The sequence below is a fragment of the Pipra filicauda genome, unplaced genomic scaffold (genome assembly GCF_003945595.2).
Source record: "Pipra filicauda isolate LSUMZ 115617 unplaced genomic scaffold, ASM394559v2 scaffold8_size5757611_pilon, whole genome shotgun sequence".
Taxonomy (NCBI): domain Eukaryota; kingdom Metazoa; phylum Chordata; class Aves; order Passeriformes; family Pipridae; genus Pipra; species Pipra filicauda.
Genome location: NW_024105087.1, coordinates 821,065 through 846,966, shown reverse-complemented (window position 1 = coordinate 846,966; position 25,902 = coordinate 821,065). Strand labels below are relative to the sequence as shown.

The 25,902-nt window shown below is 42.4% G+C and overlaps 1 protein-coding gene and 1 long non-coding RNA gene across 9 annotated transcripts; one reads left to right on the top strand and one right to left on the bottom strand.

The window, feature by feature from the left end:
• Nucleotides 1-2,517: 2,517 nt before the first annotated feature.
• ABCG2 (ATP binding cassette subfamily G member 2 (Junior blood group)) lies at nt 2,518-24,367 on the top strand. Of its 8 annotated transcripts, none has more exons than XM_039391069.1 (16): nt 2,518-3,086; nt 8,712-8,924; nt 10,300-10,359; nt 10,832-10,946; nt 12,075-12,227; nt 12,644-12,801; nt 13,179-13,330; nt 13,774-13,878; nt 15,324-15,571; nt 17,990-18,072; nt 19,078-19,167; nt 19,749-19,873; nt 21,538-21,692; nt 22,610-22,699; nt 23,407-23,504; nt 23,983-24,367. In XM_039391069.1, the coding sequence occupies exons 2-16, from the start codon at nt 8,719-8,721 to the stop codon at nt 24,131-24,133; spliced, it is 1,989 nt and encodes a 662-aa protein (XP_039247003.1). In that variant the 5' UTR covers nt 2,518-3,086; nt 8,712-8,718; the 3' UTR covers nt 24,134-24,367. The 8 variants fall into 8 exon arrangements, with proteins under 8 accessions (XP_039247003.1, XP_039247001.1, XP_039247004.1 ...); XM_039391067.1 differs by having other exon boundaries at nt 15,321-15,571; XM_039391068.1 differs by lacking the exon at nt 2,518-3,086 and adding an exon at nt 8,111-8,180 and having other exon boundaries at nt 15,321-15,571.
• Nucleotides 3,577-8,491, bottom strand: LOC113990050. The gene is made up of 3 exons (XR_003541491.2): nt 8,394-8,491; nt 8,133-8,301; nt 3,577-3,720 (listed from the first exon to the last, which is right to left on the bottom strand). It is a non-coding gene; the product is annotated as an uncharacterized LOC113990050 (long non-coding RNA).
• Nucleotides 24,368-25,902: the final 1,535 nt, after the last annotated feature.

The following is a 25,902-nucleotide window of genomic DNA, read 5'->3' as shown; positions in this document are numbered from 1 at the left end:
TTACTGACTTTTGCACTCACTTCTGAGGGCACAGGTTTCGAGCCCTGCAGCAGGACATGAACACTGGGTTCACCTGATCCCCCTGGGAACCCTCTAGTAGCAAAGCTGACGAAATGCCAAAGTTTACACTGTCTCTCTCCAATGAAATCTGTAGTCTTATCACGGAGGAGTCATGTTCCTATACTGCATCTCCTTTATACTAATTTGAATCTAGATAGCCCTGTATTATCTTTACACAAGATCATTCAACTATCAGCAGGTAGCAGGGTTGATAACACAGTCCCTTCAGCCTCACTAGTAAACATGTCTAAGAGTGAAAACTTCCCAGTGAAATTAAATAAATCCTGGCCACCTCCCACAACTGCAGAAAGAAATGCTGAATTCCTGTCACTCACTGTTTCAGACTCCAATGCAAGCATTAGCTGGGGCTTTCCTTCAGACAGTCTACTCCGTGTCTGAAGACAGGAACAACTGTGAATTGACTCACTCAGAAGTGACCTCAAGGATACTTGTGCCCACAATTAAAAAAAATCCCAAATCATATTTGCTTTTAACTGTAGAGCAAATATCTGTGTGAACAAAGCAACTATAGTTTTTCATCTCCTTTTTTGTTGTTGTTTGTTTTGTTTCAGCGTGAGTGCCAGTAATGCTGAGAGCAACAGTTACCTCTCACTGCATCCTGTGCAAATGCTTTGTTTTTTTCTGACTCAGAGAATCACAGAATATCCTGAGTTGGAAGGGACCCATAAGGATCATTAAAGTCCAGCTCCTGGCCTTGCACAGGACAACCCCAAGAATCACACCCATGTACCTGAGAGCATCGTCCAAACAATTCTTGAACTCTGTCAGTCTTGGTGTTGTGACCACTTCCCTGGGGACCCTGTTCCAGTGCCCAACCACCCTCTGGGTGAAGAATCATTTCCTAATATCCAACCTAAAGTTCCCATGACATAGCTTCATATACCCTTTCCTTGAGTCCTGTCACTTGTCACAGAAGAGGAGAGATTGGTGCCTCTCCCTCTGCTTCCACTCCTGAGGAACTGGCAGACCCTGATGAGGTCTCCCCTCAGTCTTCTCTTCTCCAGGCTGAACAGACCAAGTGCCCTCAGCCATTCCTCATATGGCTTCTCCTCTAAGCCCTTCACCATCCTTGTTGCCTTCCTTTGGACACTCTCTAATGGCTTAATATCTTTCCTATATTGTGGCACCCAAAACTGGCACAATGTTTGAGATGAGGTCACCCCAGTGCACAGCAGAGTAGGACAATCCCCTCCCTCAACTGGCTGGCGACGCTTTGCCTGATGCCCGCCAGGACACGGTTGGCTCTCCTGGCTGCCAGGGCACTGCTGACTGATATCCAACTTGGCCTTAAACAGAACCCCCAGGGCCCTTTCCACATTGCTGCTCTCCTGCCTCTCGCTCCCCAGTCTGTCTGCACATCCAGGGTTGCCCTGTCCAAGGTGCAGAATCCGGCACTTGTCTTTGTTAAACTTCAGGCAGTTTCTGATTGCCCAGCCCTCTGATTTATCAAGGTGTCTCTGCAGGGCCTCTCTGCGTTTGAAGCAGTCAACAGCTCCTCTCAATTTAGTATTGTTGGCAAACTTAGTATACCTTTCAGTCCTGCTCCAAGTTGCCTGGGAATAGCCCAAATCTGATACTATGAATGGTCTGCTGAGGTTTCCGGGCCAGGCTGTAGGTATGCTCCCTGAATGAGATAATAATGTTTCTGCATCTGTTTGGTCACATGTGCACCTTCTCAAATGCTACTGGGACTATGCAATGGTCTTCACTAGCTGCTGGCATGCTTATAAGTCTTACGCAAGTCTTGAGTACAGAGTTAATTATTATTAAATTATTGACAAAGGAAAGATCCTGGGAGCATGATTCCTGAAAAATGAAATGCTTACCTATCCAAGGCTTCAGCCAGCTAAATGTGTCGTGGTGTTCTGTCCAGGATAGCTTTTACAGGCTGCCTTGGTGTTCACTAAATAGTGATGAGTATCACTAGGAAAAAGAGAGCATAAAAGTAATGATTTTAACTGGAAACCATCTGTAACTTGTACTCTTCTGCATTGTCTGCCAAGAAGAATGATTGTGACTGCATGAGCTCACACTCCTGTCAAAGCGCTGGCAGAGCCCTTGTGTGGGATGGTACCTGGGACACTGGCCAACTGCACGGAAGGAATTCCTTCAGCATCCCCCAGAGCCTGGACAACCTCATCTCTGGGGTTATTGGGCTCAGAAGCTACCACTGTCCTGGAAAGCAAAACTGTGTCAGGGAGCACATGGGAGAAGTGATGTGTCCATCACTGATACTGCTCCAAATGTTAGCACAGCTCCTGGAAAGCTGTGGCCTGTGCTGCCCAGTAGCCTCACCTGGGGACCAGTGCCCCTACCTTGTATAACAAAGGCTGCCTCAGCTTTGGTTCCTTCCACAATGACATCAATGACACGCACACATACCCTGTGAAAACCCCGCTCTGATGGGCTCAGAAAAGCCTTTGCACTATTGCAAGCATTTGGAACTGAAGGAAAACACAGTATCCATCCACAGGACACTGGGGGAGAAGGCTTCGCAGCCAGCTGAGCCTTTTCCGACATTCCACGCTGGCATTCATCCCACCCTTGCAGCTCTGCCAGCCCCGGCCACCGCTGCAAGCCTCGGGCAGGTGGAGATGCTTTACTTCATTCAAATGTCAACGCTACCGACACAGCTGGGTTGGGTCAGCTCCCGACGAAGTGCTGTGCCGCAGCTTACGACTTGTTCAGCTAAAAGAAGGAAAGGTGAAATTGAGGCTCGTCCTTGGCCCTGCCCTCTTGACAAAGCCCTCTGGCTTCCCCAGCGTGCAGGGAGAGGGTGGAGACTCCCCGGGGTGACGGAGCGCGGGGATCCCAACTCACAGCTCCCAGCTGTTCTGCAGCAGATGTGATGACACGGGTGGGACTGCCCTGCTGTGCAAGCTGAGCAAGCCGTCGGGGCTGCGCTCCTACACACCACGCTCGTCTCTTCCCTGGATCCTGTGTCCCTTCCACCGCTTCTGCCGCCTCCTCAGTAGCCCTGCAGCACTGACCCAGACCTGCTGCTGGTAAGTGAGTCCGTAGCAGCAGTTCAGCCCTTTTATTGAGATAGATTTAGTTCGGTGTAGTGGTTTGCTTCCTCGCCCACAAATTGCTTACGCTGCCATCGCTATGGAATTATATTCAGCAGCTGTTTTCCTCCAACAGCCAAGGAAAACGCAGTGAAACGCTCGCCTACCTTCTCCCAGCGTTTCAGGGGATTTTAATTGAGAAGGGAAGAAATCAATGAAAATGTTTCATAGATGGGGGGTGGTGGAAAGCTCCAAGGCTTAAACTAAAACCAGGAAAAAGGTGAAAAGTTAGAATATTTTGCAGGAACTGCCATGCTCGGGGTCCCCTCATGCATATTAACGCGCTGCCGACAGCGCGCCTGCAAATGCCTGCACGCCCAGTGCGCTGCTTGCTCGGTCCCCAGTGAACACACAGGGCTCTTTTCATGGAAGGTAGGTTACAAATCCCTAGTAAGTCGGTTGGCAATTAACTTACAGATTGCCTCAATCGCATTATCCTTATTTACTCAAATGGTTTTAATTTCCTACGCGTGTTCCTGAGAAAGAGGACTTCTGTGGTCCTGGGCTGGCTGTACTAGGCTGTGCTGCCCTCTTTGCATCCCCACATCCATTCTCTGGCCAGTCTACGCCGCTGTAAATGCATGCAATTAAAGAGGAAAAAAAGGTATAATTACAACTTCTGTGAATTTATATGTATCCAAAGTCCAAAATGCACATACTGTACTGTTTTAGCTTGCAGGGTGCAAAACTAAACTTTGTACCCATTAAAAATGAGAGAAATAATAGCATACTTAAATGTTCATCTAGCATCTCTGGCATGTTCAAGTATCCAGAAAAAAGGAAAAGGGACTATTTTTAAAAAGGGTTTGAGGCGGCTTTAGAAGACTCTGCTGAAAGGTGCTTGTGTCTCTAAAACTCTTCCTCTAAGTAATTTCAATGCTTATTCTCTATAGAGATAAAATACTTTGAATAGCTGCCTGCATTTTAAAAAATGCACTTCTGAATTTTGTTATTCATAATTTTAGTACCCCTCCTACAGTATTGTTTTTTAGAATTGTTTTTTTTTCTATTTGTAGTGCAAATCACTCCCGTGCCAAAAGCTTTGCAGGCAGACTGGCAAGAATGAATGTTACTTGGCTTTTTATATAGACAGTATATCTTAAGGCATACAAATAGGTTTACTGGAATTGTTTGAAAGACTCCAGGTATGGTATTGTTGTGGTTCAAGTGGGTTTAAGTCAATGGAACTTTCTAGTACATTTTGTTATTGGTCGATGTTTTTGTTTAGTGTCCCCTGTGTATGTAGGAAAAAGGAGACTGTACTTTACAAGTCTCAGAAGAACACACAGGAAAGTGACTGTACTGAGGGTTTCGTTTTCTGTGCATGAAAACAATGGGTAAAGAGATTTTGTGGTAATTTTAAATAAAGTAGTTTCATTTTGCCATTAATAAAAGGTTAAATCTCTTGATCCCGTGCTTTGTCTCCTGACAAAATTTTCTGAGACTAAATATCTCTGAAGAAAAGTATTTTCTATTAGGTTGAACTGAAATTATGTTGAAATCAGTGGCAAATATGAAAATATTTTAGAACTATACAGCAAAAGAAATTAAATTTGTAAAATTCCTGGAGTTCATAAATTTTTTATTTTGCTGATGAAAAAATGCATTATACCCAGGGTTAATATGATAAGGATATGAAACACATTATCATATTAACAAATATTTCTGAATACAGCAGGCAGTACATATTGTCATTGAATCTACTGCTCATTTCTGATCCAAAGTAAATATTTGCGAGCCATTGGCAATGAAATCTAGGAAACTTCATTCAGAGAATTTTAGTTTGCATAGAAATTGATTTGATTAACAGTCATCATGATTGTTTCTTTTTCCTGCACATCTTGTGACTAAAATATTTAATGACTACATGTCATACTAAACACAATGCATTATTTTTTTAAACAATTAAAAATTGCAATATTTAAAAAATTCTATTCCTAAGGAGCAATTGCAAACAGCTGACAATTATATTAGCTGTAAAGGGGCATGCCCCTGTATTCTTCTGGTGAAGTTTATTGCTAGATTAGAAATGGAAAGGTTGGTTTGTAAAATACCAAACTGGTTATGTCACTGCAACTCCTCACCCCACAGAGAAAAACAGGTTTCCAAAAAATAAAAGCAAATTAAATGCCTAATTTTAGCACATGGGCATCATTTCTGCTGTTAGCGCTTCATCTTCTTCGAGTACACTGTTAGCCGAGATCCAAATCACCACTGAGAGGTTTCCACAAATCACCCAGGCAAAGCCACAGCTGATCCGATCATGTGTTGGTCACAGTCTGGCTCGGAGGGAGAAGCTGGGTTAGGGGACTTCCCCAGGCCCCTTCCCACCAGCATGTCTAGAGCTCTCTCACTCTGCCATCCCCAGGAGCTGCTGTGAGGGAGACCTTGCAATGGTTATGCACCTTTGAGAAGAGAGCAGCTGACACAGGTTTCACACAGCATAAGTAACCACTCAAGCTTTAAGAGAATGAGTATTCTGCAATTTCTTTCTGCAATAAATTCTAGAAGCTCTGGAAGTGTAAAATGCTATTTTCAGTATTAACCTGACATCTGAAATAGATTTGATTTACTCTGGTAAATCTACCTCCCAGGTGTTCCCCTTACAGCACCCTACCCTGTCCCTCCAAGTAGCACAAGCACACTGCAGACACAAAGGGCTGTGCCAATTTACACCAGAGGTCCAGCAAGACCTGAATCCAGTCTCTTCTCTGAGCTGCCAGTAGCCAATGGCTTCCCAAGGGGCAACAGCAAAACACACTGTTTGGCATATTTGGGCAATCAGTGAGCTTGGGCCTTCCTCAACTGGAAGTTTCCCGCCAACAGTTTTATTAAATAGCCATTGAGGGACTGTCTGCTATGGACAGGTGTGATTCTTCTCATAGGTATTTTATTTATATAGCTTCTGCACACATCTTTGCAAGGATGTGTACAATCTCAACATAACTTGATTGGTAAGTTAAATTTGACTTTGACATACTCTCTGTTCTTAAGAATGACACTGTGAAAGTAGTGTGATCGTGTATTTATGAGGACAGTTTCTGATTCTGTGCTTGCTGTCTGCCTGCCTAGTTCAGTCTGGATGATTGAATCTGTTTAATTCTTAAAAGAAAAATTTGTTTTCTAAAAAGCATTTCTGAAATTTCAGTGCAGATGCTGAGCTAGGCTTTTGTGCTGGTCTCCAGAAAAAACCTCAACAAAACTAAATGAAACAAAGAAGAATTTAACTATTCTATTGATAATGCTTGAAGTCAGACTCCACCTTACTCTTCCCCGTTTGTTCATAATATTACATGAGTAAAGCTGAGAAAAAAATGTAATCAAACAACGTACTGATCTAGATACCTTATGGATACAGTGATATATCAAGGTCAGAGTCACGCTGTTTTCTGAAGAATTCTCCACTCTCATTGTGCTGCCTGGTTATCCAGCAGTCTAAGGGACTTTGTAATATCTACCTGTGTTATTGTCTCTGAGGTTGCCACCTTGCTCAGCAAACATCTGCTCAGCACGTGGTGAGCCTTGAAGTGAAAAGTTTCCACTGCAGTTCTGAACACACATCTCTAAGTTACCTTAGAAAGCATCTAAGTTACCTTAGAAAGCATCCTTTCAAATGGCAATGATCGATGTCCAGCCAGATTAGCCCAGAAACTACTCTATAAATAGCCTTATGAAATTAGCTGCCCTCCTGCAGGTAGGTGAGTCTTCTCTGGCACAAGTAGAGTGCAGGCAGTAAAAGGCCTCTCGACTTTAATTGTTGCACATTTAATTGATGTTCAATTTACTCAAAATCCATTTTAGCTTATATTAAAGCTAGTCCCATTATAATAATAATTGGAACACAGTTTCTTTGCACTGGGCCAAGATGACTGGTTACTAAAACATTAAGACCAACACAAGAAGACTGTGGCTTTCTCAGAAGAGGCAAGCTTGGGCTAGATTTGGGGTAGCATCACTGAGAGACAGATGAACCAGCCTTTACATGCAGATAGGCCTCCTGCTGAATGTAGGGCTTCCAGTGGGTTCTCTGTGTTGATAGCTACAAAGGAGAGTTCAGCTAAGTTCAGCTGTCTGCCAAGCAACCTTAGCAAACTGACAAGATAAGGGCTTGGTTTGTTATGTGACCGTATGTCTCTGTTAGATTAAACAGCTTTTTTTTTTTATTTTATCAACTGCTCTCAAATTCATTCAGCATGTCTGAAATGGTCTCACGATTTGCCTTCTTTCTTGCTATAAGCACTGTAACTATGCTGAGGTACAGGACTGATCGTTCCAGAGCTCCTAGCTGCTCATCTACCCTCTCAATTCCCACTAACTAGTGCATTACTAACATTTCTTATAGTGGCAATTAAAGTAATTAGACTCTGATGAGTCAACATGATATATCAAGAGAGGCCAGATCCTACCTCTCACCTGAATGACGCTGTGCTACTTAGGAAACACAAAGGGGACAAAGGTCCTCATGCACGGGGACAGCCAGAGGTGCCCCACGGTGCACATGGCTCACAGGCAGGAGTCTGGCTGATAAGGGAGGTGAGATAACTTTAATTATCCCACACCTACTTTCTAGATTTTGTGTGGAAATCAGATCCAAGGAAGATAATTACTTGTAATCACTTGGCTGCAGTGTCAGCTCCCATGTTCCTATAGCCTTGGCAAAATTATTTTGATTAAAAAAATAACGTATCAATTTTTAGATTTTGTTAACATTGCACTGGAGCACTAGAGGTCGGAAGTATGTCTTTACTTTCAGACTATCCCTTTTAAAGAGTACCTAATGGGCTGACTCTAAGCACATTCAAAAAGAGGAGGGGCAGAAGACCAGGTCCTTTTGGACCTCAGTAATTTTGAGCAGATCTTTTGGTGAGTCACCTGTTGTACCCGTGGTTTCCAACAAGGGTGCAGTTTAAGTACAGGCCTTTCTGCCAGGGGCAGCCCTCCAGAAAGGGCATAATGTTGTGCTAGTGCCACTGTGAGACGTACCTACTTCCTCATATCTGGAGAACAGACACAGCTGGTGCCTGTGGCCAGGTGCTGTCGCAGGGAGGGTATTGTAGGGGGAGGCCTCTGTGAGAAAGAACATGCCAGACATGGCCACCTCCAGCTGGTGCCAGCGGACCCACTGCTGGCAAAGCTGAGCACGTCATTGATGCTGGAAAATACAAGAGAAACAGCTGTACAGACACCAAGGACAGGGAGGAAAGAGTGGGAGAGGGTGGTCCAGGTGCCTGAATAGACATTCACCTGAGAGGGCAGCTGGGTGGGCATCTGGTGGCCTGGCAAGGTCAAGCCACCACAACAGACCGTCAGGGTGGAGGGAGACTGTTCTACCACCCTAACACCGCGTGAGGTGTGAAGCAGTAGGGCAGACCCAGCTCCTCATCAGCTCCATGTCATATCAAGGTCTGACCCCACAGGACCCAAAGTTATCCAAAAGAGAGAGATCTAGATGGGTATCTGCAAGGCCCACCATAGGTTCAGTGTCGAACAGTGGACCCAAAAGACGCATCTTTCCTCTCCATACCTAATCAAATCTTACCCTACCTGTTTTTCCATTTCCAGAGGAAGGATGGCAGAAGACCAGCCACACCTGTGCATTCAGATGTCAGACTCGAATACAAATGGCATCCCCAGCAGAAGGCCGTCCTCGCCAGACTTAGCTGGCAGGGCAGGGAGCGTGCTCACTTTCCACAACATCTGCTACCGTGTGAAGATAAAAACTGGGTTCCTGTGCTGTCAAAAAACAGCCACTAAAGAAGTTTTGAGAGATGTCAAGTATGTATTTAAATATCTCTGTAGAGTACGTGTATGTTTTATTTCTGTCTGGACAGCTGAGTCCACTCACATCACTGAGCCATTAAGCACAATATACAATATTTGACCAAGATTTAGAAAAAATTATATGTTCATGTTTGCTATCAGCTCTGTTTAAGCTTCCTCCTAGGCTCCAGTGGTCCTCAGTCTCTAGTGCTGAGCCTGTACATCAGAAAGCTCATGCTGCTGGGCATCATTTCCCTGGGCCCTAGGGGTACAGCCCTCCTGGCTGCTATCGGCACAGGGCCACACCAGCCAGCTCTGATCATTCTGCAGTACTTGGCAGTTCTCCCACTGGGCTGTAGTGTTTAACTGAGATACCAGCAGCCTGTCCTCGATGGTTGTGTCTCCCACCCTAAGGTGGCCTTTGGAAAGGTTAATCTTGGGAAGTTTACTTATAATGTGTAAGACAGTAATATATAATATATATATTATAATATATAATACAGTAATATAAGCGAGGGTTATGTTAATTTTAAAGAGATGCATAGTTTTCTGGGTTTTTGGTGGTTTTTTGTTGGGTTGTTTGTTTTTTTTCCCCCAACATTGGACACTACTGTAGTAAAGGAATCGTGTCATTATGGCCTTTGTTCAATAATCGATGCATAAAGTTTGCCTATTCACAGTTCAGTAGTTAAACTAAGTGGCAAGTGCTTATACAATATGCCATTCCAAGTCACCTGTGACTTTCAGCTCCCTAACTTCAATTTCTATCGTAAATATTCACCCTTTTGCATAGCTCTGTCTGTTCTGCTCTTTGTCTGTGCAATTTCCACACCTCCTAAACATGAGCTCTGAAAGTCTTTCCTAACTTCCTCAAGAGCCATATGTTGTGGTAACTCAGTTGACTGACATTGGTCATTTGGAACATTTTCTATCTGGCTTTTGAGTTTCATGTGGCCTAATGTCAGATACAGAGAAACTGTCAACTACAGTTTAAGTAAAGACAAATCCTTAGTATGTTCTGCCTACAAGGATCATTATTCTCTCTGTTAAAGAGAATACTACCTTTAGAGCTGAATATGGTTAAAGCAAGTGTGTGCTTCACTTGTGGAGATCCATGGGGTAAAAATATATGTACAGATTTTTTTACATTTTACTGATGTTTCTGTATTGTCTTCAAAATATGAAGACTAGTTCTTCTTGAATTAGGAATAAAAATTAAAGTGGAGTTTGACTGATCATAAATCTTGCTAGTGATCAGGCAGCTTCATTAATTCCAAAATTAATGGGATGCAGAAGGTAGTTGTACAGATAAGTTACACAGCCTACCAGTTGAAACAGTAAAAGAGGTAAATACACTCTATTTATTTTGTAAATCTGTTTCGTCCTACAGTGGCATCATGAGACCTGGACTGAATGCAATTTTGGGACCCACTGGCAGTGGTAAATCTTCGTAAGTGCCCCCTTTGTCCTACACAGAGATTATACCAAAGAGAAAATGAAACTGCACATATTTAGCAGTAATGGACAATACTTTCAGAGAAAGATCGTGCTTTTATTTTAGGTCTGTGCAAATCTCACCTGTTTCTGAGAAATACTTGAATTCAAAAAAGACAGTCAGGTTATATGACAAAGATGAAATTCAGCTTTAGTCCAGACTTTGCTGATAACACGATCTTTATGCATCATTCTAAGAAAAGCTCAATTTCTTGAAAAAATGGACATAAAATTGCACAGATCTCATTTCTTTAGGAAACCAGGAAAAAAAAACCTCAGTCCTTCAAAGTTGCTGGAGATTTTCTAAATTGCAAATGTTTAATGTGGTATGCTTTCATGTAGCTGTTTGTTCCATGAACTGGGCTTGTGACTCAGAGATCTTTACCTCCTGCATGGTCATCTGACAAAGTAACTAACTTTTCCTCTAGGCTACTTGACATTTTGGCTGCAAGGAAGGATCCCCATGGGCTTTCTGGTGACATTTTGATCAATGGAGCTCCTCAGCCTGCCAACTTTAAATGTACCTCTGGGTACGTAGTACAGGTAGGCAGTTTTTATTACTGTATGGATTCTATTGTAAAAAGTTGCTGCTGTGTTCCAAGTACCTTGCCTTGATCCAAGAAGCAGGGCTGTTGCTGTAGCAACTCTCCACACATCTACCCTTGCTGGGAAAAATACTGTGCTTTGTATTTGAGTTGCTTTCATCAAATGCTTTACAGCCTATGGGAGCAGGTGCTTTGGATCTGGATCCCCTCTTGTTCTCCATTTGGGGGAACAGCTGTAGGCCATCAATATGCATGGAGTATTTTCCAAGTATGATGTTTTCTGGTAATATGCACCTGGCACCTTCACTTGCCCAGTGACAATGTCACTAATTCCCGTTCTGAGAAAACCTTTATTCTGCCAGGGTGGGCTGGGAAGATGGACAAAAGAAGGAAAACCACATGCCTCTTTTCATTTCTTTCCCCTCCCCACTCCTCGTGCTCAGCAGTGGGCTTGTAAGTCTATCAAGGTCTGTAAGAGGTGCACCTGGAAAAATTATAAAAGCATGGTCAGCATGTTACAGAAAGGGGGTGGTATCTCAAAACACACGTAACTGAATTCCTACATCTAACAGATTCCCTTTGCAAGAGACAAGCAGATAACATCTAAAAAACCTACCCTCCTTCCTCCTTTGCTGAAACAAGTTTGGAACACCTTCACCCTCACCAACATGGACACAACCTGTGTTTTCCTTCCTTCTTTTCTCCCTGCTCTCACCTGTAGTGGGCTGGGGCTGCCTTAACAAACACACTGTGATGTAGCTGCTCCTTAGGTCCCTTCAGCCCTTCAGTCTCTCCCTCAACACCTTCAAAAAACTGCATAAGGTAAGAAGACAAAAGGGATAGTTTTTAATTACTTTGCTATTTATGGATTTTGATATCATGCATGATGAAGGATGTTCCTATATTGCGTTGCTTATGAATTAAGTCAAATACAGTTACGTGCATGGAATCAACACTGCTATGACACAAGCATTGAAGATGCACCTTATCACATGCTCTGGCCATTGCTACTGTCTCTCTGCATGCAAGAACAGCATAAAACATAGGTAAATGCAGTTCTCGGAGGAATAAATAGAAATTACTAAGCAACCACCAAGTATCTTTTTTTTTTTTTTTTTTAATGAAGGATGATGTGGTGATGGGAACCCTGACTGTAAGAGAAAATCTGACATTCTCAGCAGCACTTCGCTTGCCAAAGTCAGTAAAGGAACAGGAAAAAAGAGAACGAGTGAATCAGATCATCAAGGAACTGGGTTTGAGCAAAGTGGCAGATTCCAAGGTAAGGCATGTAAATATGGTGCTTAAATCATGAGTAAATATTAAGTGATTTATCTAATGAGCCAAATGGCTCAGCATGGCAGATTAAAAAAAGGCTAATTTCAACAGTCTGTTTCAGTAATACAATAATTAATAACATTTCTCTATGGGGATCTGTACAGACTGCACTGATGCTGCCCTGTGCTACTACATTGCAGGGAAAGGGAAAGGTACTCTGTGTTTGGAGAAAAAGAGAACACCTCAAGTAGTACTAACATTAATAAATAGCCTACGTGTGAAATAACATTTACATCTATTCCAGAGAGTAGGGCCAAAATTTCTTACAACTCTTCCCAAATAGTGCTGTGTGGGTAGGATACTGTTCACTCAAGGATTTGTCATCAGGCCAAATGAGACAAGTTTCTTGTTTTATGGCAGGTTGGCACCCAGTTCACTCGTGGGGTGTCCGGAGGAGAGCGGAAAAGGACCAATATTGGGATGGAGCTCATCACGGATCCTGCCATCTTGTTTTTGGATGAGCCAACTACTGGACTTGATGCCAGCACTGCTAATGCTGTTCTACTGCTGCTGAAAAGGTGATGGCCTAGGAAACAGCCTCCTGTTTTCAACACTCCTCTCTGCTACACTTGAGTCGTATTTTACTTAAATTACAGTTAGAATGAGGAAATAGGGAAATCAGACATGTAATTGTTTACCAGTGAGCCAAGTCTGCAAAGGGGGTAGGAAAAAGCCTGTATGGATTCTCTCTCTCCAAAGTGAGAATTTTTTTCTCAGATGGACACTATAAATATGATTTGAATATTTTCTTTGGATTTTTTTTTCCTTCTTCCTCCCCCCTCTGGCATGACAGGTTAATCAAACTTCACCAAGGCTTAACTGAACTTTTGAATTCTTTTATCTAAAGGCTGAATTGACTTGTAAAGCTAACACCCGTGTTGTTCTTCACGTTCAGGATGTCAGAACAAGGAAAAACGATAATCTTCTCCATCCACCAGCCTCGGTACTCCATATTCCGACTGTTTGACAACTTGACGCTGCTGGCTGCAGGGAGAGTGCTGTACCATGGGCCAGCCCAGCATGCCATTGGGTACTTCCAGTCCCTTGGTGAGCACAACTTTTGCAGCAACACCCTTAGTGTGCACTACTAGCTTGAATAAAATGCCAGTAGCTGTGGGTCAGAGTTGGCCACAGCATGTATTAGCAAGCCCAGGGTTTTAATAGGCTAAGCATTTCTCTGGGAGTTTCTCCTCTTAACCCACATGTAGGTTTGGATGACAGGGCTGACCTCTAATGAACTGTTCCTGGGTGCATCTTAACTAGACAAAGCCCACGCTAGGGCTGGGAAGGCACATTGCCAGCTGACACCTTGCTTTTACTGATGGAGCTGCCTGGCAGTGCCATTCATCCCTTGGGAAAGCACAGACCTTTTGAATCCTGCCCTGCCCATGGTACAGGCTGCTCAGTGGGCACAGCGTGTAGCTGTGTTCTTGACAGCCTTTGTCCAGTCACACAACCATCACTCAGGTCTTGCACTGCTGTCACCACAGGCTACCAGTGTGAGCCGTTCAACAACCCTGCTGACTTTTTCCTGGACGTCATCAATGGAGACTCCACCGCTGTGGCAATGAACAAGACTGATGAGATTAACACAGGTATGAAATGCAGAGCTGAGTCAAATTATCACAACATGTATTTTGCCAGGAGGTGTCCAACACAACATTCTCAGGTGTCAACCAACCAATAACTTTGTTGTACAGTGTATGGCTGTTTGTATGCATAAGTGTCATGCACTGCTGATCCATGTTGCTTTAAAGGAAAAAAACCCACAAACACGCAATTCCTAAATCCTTTTTGTTTATGTGTGGAAAATAATTAGCACAACCTGCAATAAGTACCAAATTCACATGCAGCTCTACTATATAAAACATTCCTGCCTATGCAAGAATAGTTTGCCTCTCATAAATAGGTATTTAGTAATTTGTCACTGCTATCCATAAACTGACCTGCATGCTTTTGTGTCACATTCAAATAATGAGATGTTAAAGGTGCAAGAATATTTTCCTGTATTGAAATTATAACGTCTGGGAATATAAGAAACTATTTTGGTAACTCTCAACACAGAGAAAGAGCTTTCATCTTCAAGGCAAACCAACTGATGTCCTGCAGAAGCAGAGATGATAAACCAGTTATGGACATAATTTGATGCAATTATGACTTATATTTTTTACCCAATGGAATGGTTAATCTATTAGGAAATTACTGTTTTCCTTCCTCTGAGCCAGGTGGGAAGACAGCATAGAGGTAGGGGACCAGTGTTCACTTGATGCTTCCCTGAAGTTGTGGTAAGGCAGAAATTATCCCCAAACTAAAAAATCAGATCTTGCCTATGTTCAGTAGCATGCTTTTTCATCCTTTTCTGCTGCCACTCATTAATAGCATACTCTCTTTTCCCAGGACTGAAAAGGAACATGAAGTTGTGAATATACTATGTACTCAAACACACAGTTTCACTATATCTTTACCAAAAAAGTAATTGTTTTACAAAATGCATTTTTCAGGATCTGAAAAATATTATACCTGGTAATAGATGTTGTTGGAAAAAGCACATTGGACTATAGTTGAGAAAAAATGGAGGTTCAGCTGAAATTTCTTCATGACTAAAGTAGACACATGCAGGATTACCTGGATTTAAAAGTCTGGAAAGTCTAGGGTTACCTCATCAGATCTGTGAAACAGATCATTTACAGAAACCTTGAGGGGTGAGAAGCGGGTGTTAAAGTCACTTTTTGATTAAAAGCTATATTGTTGTCATGTTGAAGCTTCATGGGCAGACAAGGGTTTACCTAGTGAGTCTGCTGTGAAGCTGCTGCCTGTGGTCAGGTTGCACAGACAAGCACAGAGGTTTGGTCTTACTTACACAAACTCTTTTGAACTGCATGCTATGAGGGCAGTGAATCACTGAAACTACATGTGCATATTAATTCTTCTGGTTCATTAGTAACTCTCCCATCCCAACAAAACTTCCCTGGCCTAACTCCTAAACAACCTTCCCATCCTTTACAGGCACGGTCATGTTTCTTTTTAATCTTTTCAGCAGAGAGCACTGAAGAACGCACTGAATATGATAAAACCTTGGCTGAGCACTTCGCAGAAAAATACTCCAGCTCTACCTACTACCGAGAAACAAAAGCACAATTAGAGAATATTTCTTTGGGAAACAAAAAGAAAACCAAATCAGTTTTCCGACAGATCACATATGCCAATTCCTTCCTTCATCAGCTGAAATGGGTGTCCAGGCGCACGTTTAAAAATATGGTACGAAACCCTCAAGCTTCCATAGCTCAGGTAACGCTATTTGTATCTGTTGTTTTGTGGTATATGTTGAATTTATTTGACTCCTGTATTATTAGATGAGTCACTGGGATAGTTTTGCCTCTTGATATTTTGATTGTAGAAAGCATCTGAAGAAAGTGTGTTCAGGGTCTGGGAATCTGATTCCCTAGAAGGTGTCCTCAATGCTCCCAAATGAGAAGCATGCAGGACTGTTCAGTAATTAATTTTGGACTACTGAAAGACTTTAGGAGGTAAGATCTTTTCCAGTAGGGTATTCTGCTGCTCCTGACCAGGAGCACATTATGTCCCAAGTAGTTTCTTGTATTTGCTCATGAATATTCTTCAAACTTGACTCTAATTGCCCAGGCTTGGCACTGTGGGGTTTGACCTCCAATCTTCTCCCCTGCCAGGAAAAGTTAACAGACTACACTAGCGTACCTAATTAACCTTCAGTACAAAATTAAGTGCTGGCAGTTGGCTCAAGCGCAAAAATATTTTCACGGTCTCGTAATGTGCGTGCTGTTTGGTCATTTGGCTGTCCATATTGGCAGTGATGTCTTCTGGATAAGATGTGATGAGGACCCACAATGGGGTCTAACACCCACCATGAAAGACAAGCATGTTCTACATGACTGACCCTGTTAGTGCTGCTTTTTCAGGAGAATCAACACCAAAAGTGTTGACTTCTTCAAAGCTGTACATTGCCTTCAGAAATAAAGAATGTCTGGCTGCAGAATGACTAATCCTCAGGAATCCTGTAATTCATGGGCCAAACTGCAGTCACAGTAGCAGCAAAACTCACAATTCTCAGCAATTCTAGAGGAGACAACAGAAAAATTGGTCTGGATCCAGGGGTATAAATTATCTTCATCATGGCTTTTATAATGAGTGAAAAAATGGCCAGTGTGGAGGGGAAATGAGTCCAGAATCCCCAAGGTTAAAAGGCTTTGATATATGTGTGTGTGTCTGTATGTTGATACTATGGAGATCTTTAATAATTGCTTTGTAAAAGCTTGACCTTGTGACAAGAATTAGGCTCTCAAGGATCTCCTAATACCCCCAGGTTAATAGTCCTGACTTGTTTCTCACAATCTTTTCTATCTCCCCACCCTCATTAGGGATGGATTTGACCAGCATTCTTTTAGTGGTACACGGCCCGTTAAGCCTTTTTTTCATTAATCTGCTCCAAATTGGTCTTGAAATGATCCCTGCTTTCCACTGCAATTGGCTTAGGACCTGAATTATCCCTGACATTTGCTCCTTTCGGCAGGATCTTAGTGATAGGGTACCATGGATCAAGGGGTTTATGGTGTTAAGACTCATGCATTGCTCAGGCTTAAAGATGACAGAACTGCCTGATACCATCAGTTTTCTTGTGATTTTTGTCATCTGCGTTTAGCGTTTTAAAAGTGTGATGCACACACTTCAGTCTTCATCCCTGAGCCAAGTGTTATTTTTGCTATTTAAATTGTGTTACAGACTGCAAATATCAGCACATCTACAGTCCAATCGTAGTATCTTGTTAAAAAAAGTCTCAAGAATAAGATGTGTAATAGAGCCCAGCAATTAGACATTGTGGGGCATGAAAATAAAATGTCATCCTCAGCCTGGCAGTCAGGAAAGACTGATTGCCCAGCTCAAAGTAGCCTTGAGATGGCTGCAGAGAAATCCCCACAGAAGCAGTGCACTGCAGAGCTGTAGTCAGCCCTGGAACTGTAGTGACCCTGGAACTGACAGCAGATGGGGAGTCACTTTCTGTCCAAAGGAGAATGAATTGTGGAGATTATCAGTAGCGAAAGAGGAGAAATGTTGCAATCAACTTAATTAATTTAATCACACCATCTAAGAATGGTTGAAACAGTGCTTGGGGAAAGGAGTTTGGGTGAGGTCCGTGTGATGCTGGGGATCCCTCTTTCTAACCTGCACCAAGCCTCTGCTATCCTCATCCTCCCATTGCTAGTATTAGCATCCTCCCGGCATTCGTGGAGCAGATCCTCAAGATCTGGCCCCACAGGAGGTCACAGAAAAACCATGATATCACTGCAGGATTGTGCCTCCTGCAAGTATCACCACGGCAGAGTGAGCAGCAGCTGAAGCTTCCACACTGTCCCTCCTGTCTTCACTGTCCCACTGCCTTGACCACATGAGGCAGCAGCAGCTGGCCACTGCCACGAGCAGGTGGCACTGGGGAGTTGCTGTATCTCAGACACCTCTCTGAGGATGTCATGGCTCGAGACTCACAGTACTGCAGAGCTGCAGGTTGCTACCACCCCATTGACCCCCTTCCCAGCTTGGGCAGCTTTTGTCCTTTCTGAAAATACTTCTTGTCAATCCGCACTCGCCTGCTACATATTTTAAAAAAAACCTACTGAAGTTTTGAAGCAATGAAAATGACACTTTTCCTCTTCTTTTCTTTTTTTTTCCATTTAGGTGAGTGTTACGGCTTTTCTGGGACTGGTTGTAGGTGCCCTTTTCTTTGGACTTAAAGAGGACTCCACTGGACTACAGAACAGGTTAGTCAGTTTGAGTAATGGATGTTCAAAAATTTGATTTAAAGCTCTACCTCTTTAAAGCAAATGCTTCCCTTCAAATCAGTAAGTAAGGCCAAGCCTGTGTTACTGACTCCGAAGTGAGGATGTTCTTTGGTCCCTGCAGAACTGAGAGGGGGATGCAGCTCTGCCCTGCCATGCTGGAAGCTGGACAAGCAGTCTAAATGAAATGAGTGATGATGCTTCTGTAGGATGACACTTTTCAGTGCCAGTCAGGCTGCTAAAAATGCTGAAGAGCAGACATCATATTAAAAAGGTTTAATTCAGCATGGCAGCATTTCAACTTATTTTCTACAAAGATTTTTCCAAGATGAAAAGAACAAAGATTAAAATATGCAGACTTGGCTACATAAACCTAGGAAACAAAAGCTTTAATCTTGCATCTGTTTCTGTATACACACACTTGAATTTACCAGCAGTAAGTCAGAAGGTGCACCTAAAGCTAGGTTTTCAAATTATTCTGGTCTATGTATCATTTTGACAGCTGTATATACATGACCTGACACATGATTTTGCAACTATGAAACCTCTGGGCTGCTAATCCTGAAACACTTCATATATGGCATTTACCTAAAAATGGCCCAGTTTCAAATTGGGTATGAAGTGCCTTAAATTTCAGTGGAAAAACTGAAAACTACTTCTCACATTGCTTCCTCAGTTCCTCATAGTTTGCCATCAGACAAATGTCTCACAATCTGAGAACTTTTAATGTGTCAGGAAATTATATAAAAAAACTGCATCAAAGAACTTACTATTCTTGCATGCCAAAAGCAAATACGAACTGTACCATTGTAATTCAGGCTTGTTACAGACTCAGACTTGTAGCCAAGCTTTCTCCTGTGGAATTTGGGATGAGAGGTCACAGACTGCTAAACTTCAGGCGCTACAGTTGGATTTACATGCGCAGGAGTGGAAACACTACATTTACATCACATTTTTAATAACAGCTTGCTGTTTTGCTTTTTGTAGAGTGGGTGCAATGTTCTTTCTGACCACCAACCAGTGTTTCAGCAGCATCTCAGCTATTGAACTCTTCGTTGAGGAAAAAAAGATATTTCTGTAAGTAGAGCATACAAAAGGTTATCAGGCACTACTGTTATAAAGCAAGTTTGTCTGCCCTACTGTGGCTAATTGTCATTTATGTACACCAAGTGGAGAGTTTTCAAATTATTTCACTGATAGTGCTCATTGCAAATGTGCTCTTTTAACCTGTGAGTTGTCTGGAAATCCCCCAAACAGTAGCTGTGATCACAAATAGCTGAGTTTAAAATTACTGACAGAGTAGGAGAAAAAAACTCCCTGAATATTCAATTTTGGTATTGATTAATAAGTTTGTGACTTGCTAGTGAGGGCAATAAATACTATTTAACTGGATTCTTTAAAGCTATGCATATTACACTGTATAAAAAATGAAAATTATTTAAACTTTACCTTTTCTGTTTTGATAGCACAATATATATTTACTAAAAACCATATGCACAAGTATCCACGTTCAGTGTCTGGCTTACTGGACGTTTGCATTACAGCCTAATTGTGAAAGATTTTTTTCCAGTTTGAGCTAGAATTCATTTGTCTAAATAACCGTACTGATTTTTAGTGATTTACATTTGTCATATGCTGTACATATCTCTGTGTTCCAGACATGAATATATCAGTGGGTACTACAGAATATCTGCGTATTTCATCTCAAAGCTAATGGCTGATTTAATACCCATAAGGACTCTACCAAGCATCATCTTCACCTGTATAGTTTACTTCATGTTAGGCAAGTATGGTCTCCTACAGTCACACTGCAACTCCCAACCCCCTTCAGTAAATCAACGTGGAACATGTGTTTTATAGATGTGTATGTACACATACATATTTATGTAGGGTAAAGCACTGCATCGGCATGGCATTGGTTACTGCCAGTTGCTTTTAGCACACCATGTGGTTTTCTACAGAAAAGAAACACTTTCAAAGATTTAAGCATTCAACACAGAATCTGTGACATCTCGTGTCCCCTGTCCCTAGAAGGAAGCATGACGTGAGCATTATTGCATAGGTTTGTTCTATTCCTTTTCATCTATGGCCTTCTTAAACATCTGATGACTATTACAAGATACTTTTCCAATCCCTGCAAGAACATCTAAAAGAAAAATTTTTGGTTTAAGATCTTAATATTGTGTGAATTAGTATCAAATTGTTATTTTTGGTGAGATGCCTTCTGGTTAGTGATCAGATTTTTGAAAGTTGCTGGCACCAGCTTTTACAACCGTAGAATACATTGAATGTTATCCTCAAAATATGTCCACAGCAGACCATTTTCCTAGAGTAAGGTTTCAGATGATGACATCCTTTTGGGATGTCCCAAAAGCTTGAAAGTACAAGCAAGACTTAAAAATAATCACAGTGTGCTTTGGTCTGAGATTTTTTCCCTAAGGAATAGGAAAAAAGGCTGCATCAGCAAGAGGCTCTAGGACTGTGAAACTGGAGTGAGATAGACCTTGCTACCAAATCCACAGTCACCGTAAGTCTACTAGGTCCTTTAGGAGAGCTCTCTGCTGGAAACCAGTGAAATGCTGTACAACTGCTGCTCATGGAATTGCACTATGTGAGAAATAGAAACCCAATCGGGCAATTTCCAATCAGAATTTTATTATATGATAAAAGCAAATTCAGCGCTGGGTGATCAGGGAAGGGGTTCAACAACTCCCAACGCCTGTCACACCCAAAGAAGATAGTTGTCCTACATTTATTTCCAGCTACTTCATGAATATTCATTATACATAAGCATAAACATTACACATTGTTGAGTCAGACATTCAACAGATGTTTTTCTTTTAACAAGAATGTTATCTATAAGCATCCATAATATATTGTCAAATCAGACACTCTGCAGATGTTTGCTTGCTACAAAGTTATAAATTTCAAGAAAGGTCCTATTATCTGGCATCCATAATATATTGTCAAATCAGACATTCTGCAGATGTTTGCTTGCTACAAAGTTATAAATTTCAAGAAAGGTCCTATTATCTATCTAACTAAACAAAATTGTCTCACTATAAATCCTACACAAGGTAAAAAGGGAGGTGACTTGTTTTATCTCTTTATAGGGCCCCAATTAAGTTTTACGACTTGTTTTTCTTTTCTCTCCAGGTCATATTGACCCTTCACTGTCTCCTCTTAATCAACTCGAATTATTTTCTCAATAATCCCATTCTGCCATCTCTAGTGTTACTAGTTATTCCTCCTGTCCTCCACTGTCAGGGCATACACACGGGCTGTCACAAGCACCATGGCAGTCTTGGGTCTTGGTGATGTAGCCCATGCTGTCAGACAAAGGGTAGTGTGTAGGCAGTACACACGACGGAATTCAGGATAGTGTTCAGCTTATGGTAGAGCTTTTGGCAGGATCATACTGAAACCCTTCTTGTTCTGATCTTTAAGGTTTGAAACCAACAGTAGAAGCCTTCTTTACAATGATGTTTACCCTTATGATGGTGTCCTACACAGCCACTTCTATGGCACTAGCCATTGCAGCAGGACAGAGCGTGGTCGCTGTAGCAAACCTACTCATGACTATCACATTTGTTTTTATGATTGTGAGTAGCATTATTCAGTTTTCTAGACTGAATCCTGAAATCCTAGAAATGCCGAAATGTAGAAATCCTACTAGCACAGAGTTCAACTGAATTCTGCAAAAAGACTGTTGGGGTCGAGCATGTTGAATATCCTGATTTGTCTGATTTGAGTATTCTGATGCTGTGGGGTTGAATATTCTGATTCGTCCTTTGAACAAAAAAGAACGGGGGGGGGGCTGGGGGTTTGGGTGTGAGGGGGCAGGACAGTGGCTCCTCCACCCTCTTCGGTGTGGCTCTGGCAACTAGCAAACTACCTTGAAAGGAGAAAAGCCACCTATAGCTACATTTTTTTCTTTCGCCCTTAGCTTTGCAAAAGACAAGTGTGTCTGGCTGAGAACATGACCTGCAGTCTCCTGCTCTCTGAGACCACTATTCCAGCTGTGCTTCTCAGCTGCAGAGCCCACCACCGGGCATCAGAACCAGACAACACACAAACAGCTCCAGCTGGGAGACAGGCACCATAAACAATGAGGCAGCCCCGAACTCACAGACAACATTCACATTGCCTCAGACTCAGGGCACACAGGCAAAACCCGGTGCACACCTGAGGGGCAGCAGACAGTTCATGCGAGCCCATGTGGGGACCCCCTGCCAGGAAGCAGAGGGTTTTAATGCACAGGGTAAAAGCATTCCCCGTTAACCTATTTCGGGAGAAGGACCTGGGGTTATGGCTCAAAGCTGGGTAACACAACTGATTCCTTCCCTCTCCCTTGTTCTTCCACTGGAACGTTTTTTTTTTTTCTTTGGAAAGGCTTTCCCACTCATTTATATCTGAAGAAGCAGAGTCAAGAGCTAGAGAAGAACACATGATAACAGCATGTAATTTGTAATTTGCTTTTTTTTTGTTGTTGTGGCTTTTTTGTAATTCTTGTCTCTAGCTTTTCTCTGGGTTGCTGGTCAATCTCACAAGTGTCCTGCCCTGGCTCTCCTGGCTCAAATACTTCAGCATCCCTCGATATGGAATGACAGTAAGTGTTGTATTTTCCTGTGTGCAGATTTGGAAAAGGTGTGATAGAGAGGAGTATCTTTCGTGATAAAGAAAACTTCAAACTTTATGGTCTAATGAGCAAAAGGAAACTAATTAAGTACAGCAACCTCGGAACGTAGTGCAGGATCTTGAAACAAGAAAGGCTTCTCATCAACCAGCGCCCACTGCTGTCTAGAAGAGCTCATTTCTGTAACCTAGAAACACCTCATATGAGGGAGCAACTGAACAACTACACCCAGTGCAATGCAGCTGGACAAAAACGATACAAAGTAAAGAACAATGTTATCACTATAAAAAAAGAAATTAAATTCTTCTCTTTTCCATCACTCTCTCTTTTCCATCTTGACAAAAACTTGTCAAGCTAAAGCTTTTTTCCTAATTTTTGAGAATATAGCTAGGGTGATGTTTTGCAGAGAAATTTGGGCTTTACTGTGCCCCTGCAGAAATAGTCTAGCCTGGGGGAGGTGGTAAAGCCTGCTGTTGTGCATGCTTAGCAGGGTCTGGGCTGCACACATTCCTTTCTTAAAAGAACCTGCTGCTCACCTTAAAAAATAGAAATTTGGCCAACATAGTAGTGATACCATCACATTTTTAGAATAAATTTTAATTGCATTATATCTCATCTTGATAATGTATCATTCCTTTGCCTACTGATTTCTGTTGTCATTGTTTCCTTTATTTTAAAAGGCTTTAGAAATCAATGAATTGAAGGGTCTGAACTTCTGTGGCAGCATTAACACCACAGTTTTAAGCAGCGACAATAGCTATCCACAAACGGGCCAGATGTAAGTATTTTGATTCATTGAAATGAATCCCACCATGAGTAACTTCAGAAGTCCTAAAATATTAGTCTGAGTATCAGAGATACACACTGATGACCAGCAGAATCTGTGAGTTTTTTAGAGAAAATGAAGTTTTGACTGGGTTTTTGCATTCTGCCTGCATAGAACACGCATTCTGCCTATTGTCATATTTAGTATTTAAAAGACTAGAAATATCTGACAGTATGCTTCTTCCCTTTTCTTCAAACTGCATTTACTGAAAGACATTCACGCACACTACAATTTTACAACCTCACAAAATCCATCTCAGCTTCCTATAGGAAACTGGAGCTACAAGACAAACAAATTTACAAATAGAAAATAAAACAGTAACATAGCTGGTGTTCGCCTGACCTGCTATACACATTAAATCACACTGTAGCTTCTAGGGATCTTCCTAGGTACTGACAAAGTTTATAAATGCGTGTGTGTTTATCTGCAGAGTGTGTACTGGAGATGACTACCTGAAAAGTCAAGGCATCGATGCGAGTACCTGGGGCCTGTGGCAGAACCACCTGGCACTTGCCTGCATGTCACTAATATTCTTCACCATTGGGTACCTGAAACTGCACTTCATGAAGAAGTTCTCTTAAAACCAGAAGAAAAGATGCAATTTCCACTCTTCAGGAGTTTGATGAAACTGACTGTGCAACTGCCTCGATTATTTTTTTAAGAGGCCTTCCTTTGTACTTTTATGATGACACGTCAATAATGTGAATGCCATCCTTGTATGTTATATCAAATACTCACTATTAATGTACTTTGCTGAAATATCTAGCAAGACTCAGTCCTCCCTGCCATAAAAAATCAACTATTGATTTCTTCAAGAGACTGTTCAGTCTTTCTGCATCTTCTAGCTATGAACTTGTTAAACACTAAAATTAACATTTAGTGGCTTAACCTGAAAAAAAAAAAAGGTTGCATACTTTAATTAGCACCTACATTCACTGGCAAGAAGCTCAGTGCAAAATGATGCTTATCCAGACACCAGTGCAGTCTCAACTGCTTATGGGCTCCCAGTCTATGGGAGACAGCAACAAAAATCTCTCCAACCCTGTGCACATCTCATACCCTTTTCCATTTGGGAATCATGACTGCTCTGGAGCGTAGTTGATTGATGACATAAAGTCTTTCGTACCACACTGGAGTGGCAGAAGCACTGCTTTTTTAAATAAAGGTGACTGTGAATTTACTTACTCTGCCAGTTCACATAATCCTTGTCATGAAAGTTGCATTTCTTCTGTGTAACTGCAAGTCATCTTCACTGTCCCATTAGTGCGGCTATCATGAGCTCTTAGTCTTTTTTATAGTGACCAATTTCAAGTGCAGGACTTAACAGGATGATACCACATTTTTAGAGGTCCACAGGTTGCAGCAATCCGTTCCTGGCAGGCCAGCGTGTCCCTGGCCATGTGCAGCAGTGCTAGCTCATCTTTATTTGGAGGACTTTATATGCAGAGTTATGCATAGTAAATGTGTTAAAATGCATAAAGACAACTTTATAGCTCTTTCTTGAGCTGTTACTGGTAATCTTTGCCCTGGTTTGTGCAGGTCATACAAAACAAACTTACAGAACCTTATTGCTCTAAGAGACTTACAATCATACAATATACTGAGTTGGAAGGGACTCAACAAGAATTATTGAGTCCAGCTCCTGGCCTTGCACAGGACCATCCCTGAGAATCACACCATGGGCCCGACAGTGTCGTTCAAACACTTTTTGAACTGTGTCAGGCTTGGTGCTGTGACCATTTCCCTAGGGAGCCTGTTCCAGTGCCCAGCCACCCTCTGGGTGAAGAAACTTTTTCTAATATCTAACGTGAACCTCCCCTGACACAGACTCATGCTGTTCCCTCAGGTCCTGTCACTGGTCAGCAGAGAGAAGAGAGCAGTTCCTGCTCCTCCACTTCCCCTCGTGCGGCAGGTGTAGACCACAATGAGGTCTCCCTCAGGCTCCCCTTCTCCAGGATGAACAGACCAAGTGCCCTCAGCCACCCCTTGTATGGCTTCCCCTTTAGACTCTTCACCATCTTCGTGTTCCTCCTTTGGACACTCTCTAATAGATTTATAGCCTTCTTATATTGTGGCTCCCAAAACTGCACACAGGACTCAAGCTCCACATTGAAAGGACTCGAAGGACACAGGACTTGAAACCGCCCCAGTGCAGAGCAGAACAGGACAATCCTCTCCCTTGACTGGCTGGCGATGCTTTGCCTGATGCCCCCCAGGACACGGTTGGCTCTCCTGGCTGCCAGGGCACTGCTGACTGATGTCCAACTTGGCTTTGACCAGGCCACCCAGGTCTCCTTCCACAGTGCTGCTCTCCAGCCTCTCATTCCACAGTCTGTACATACATCCAGGG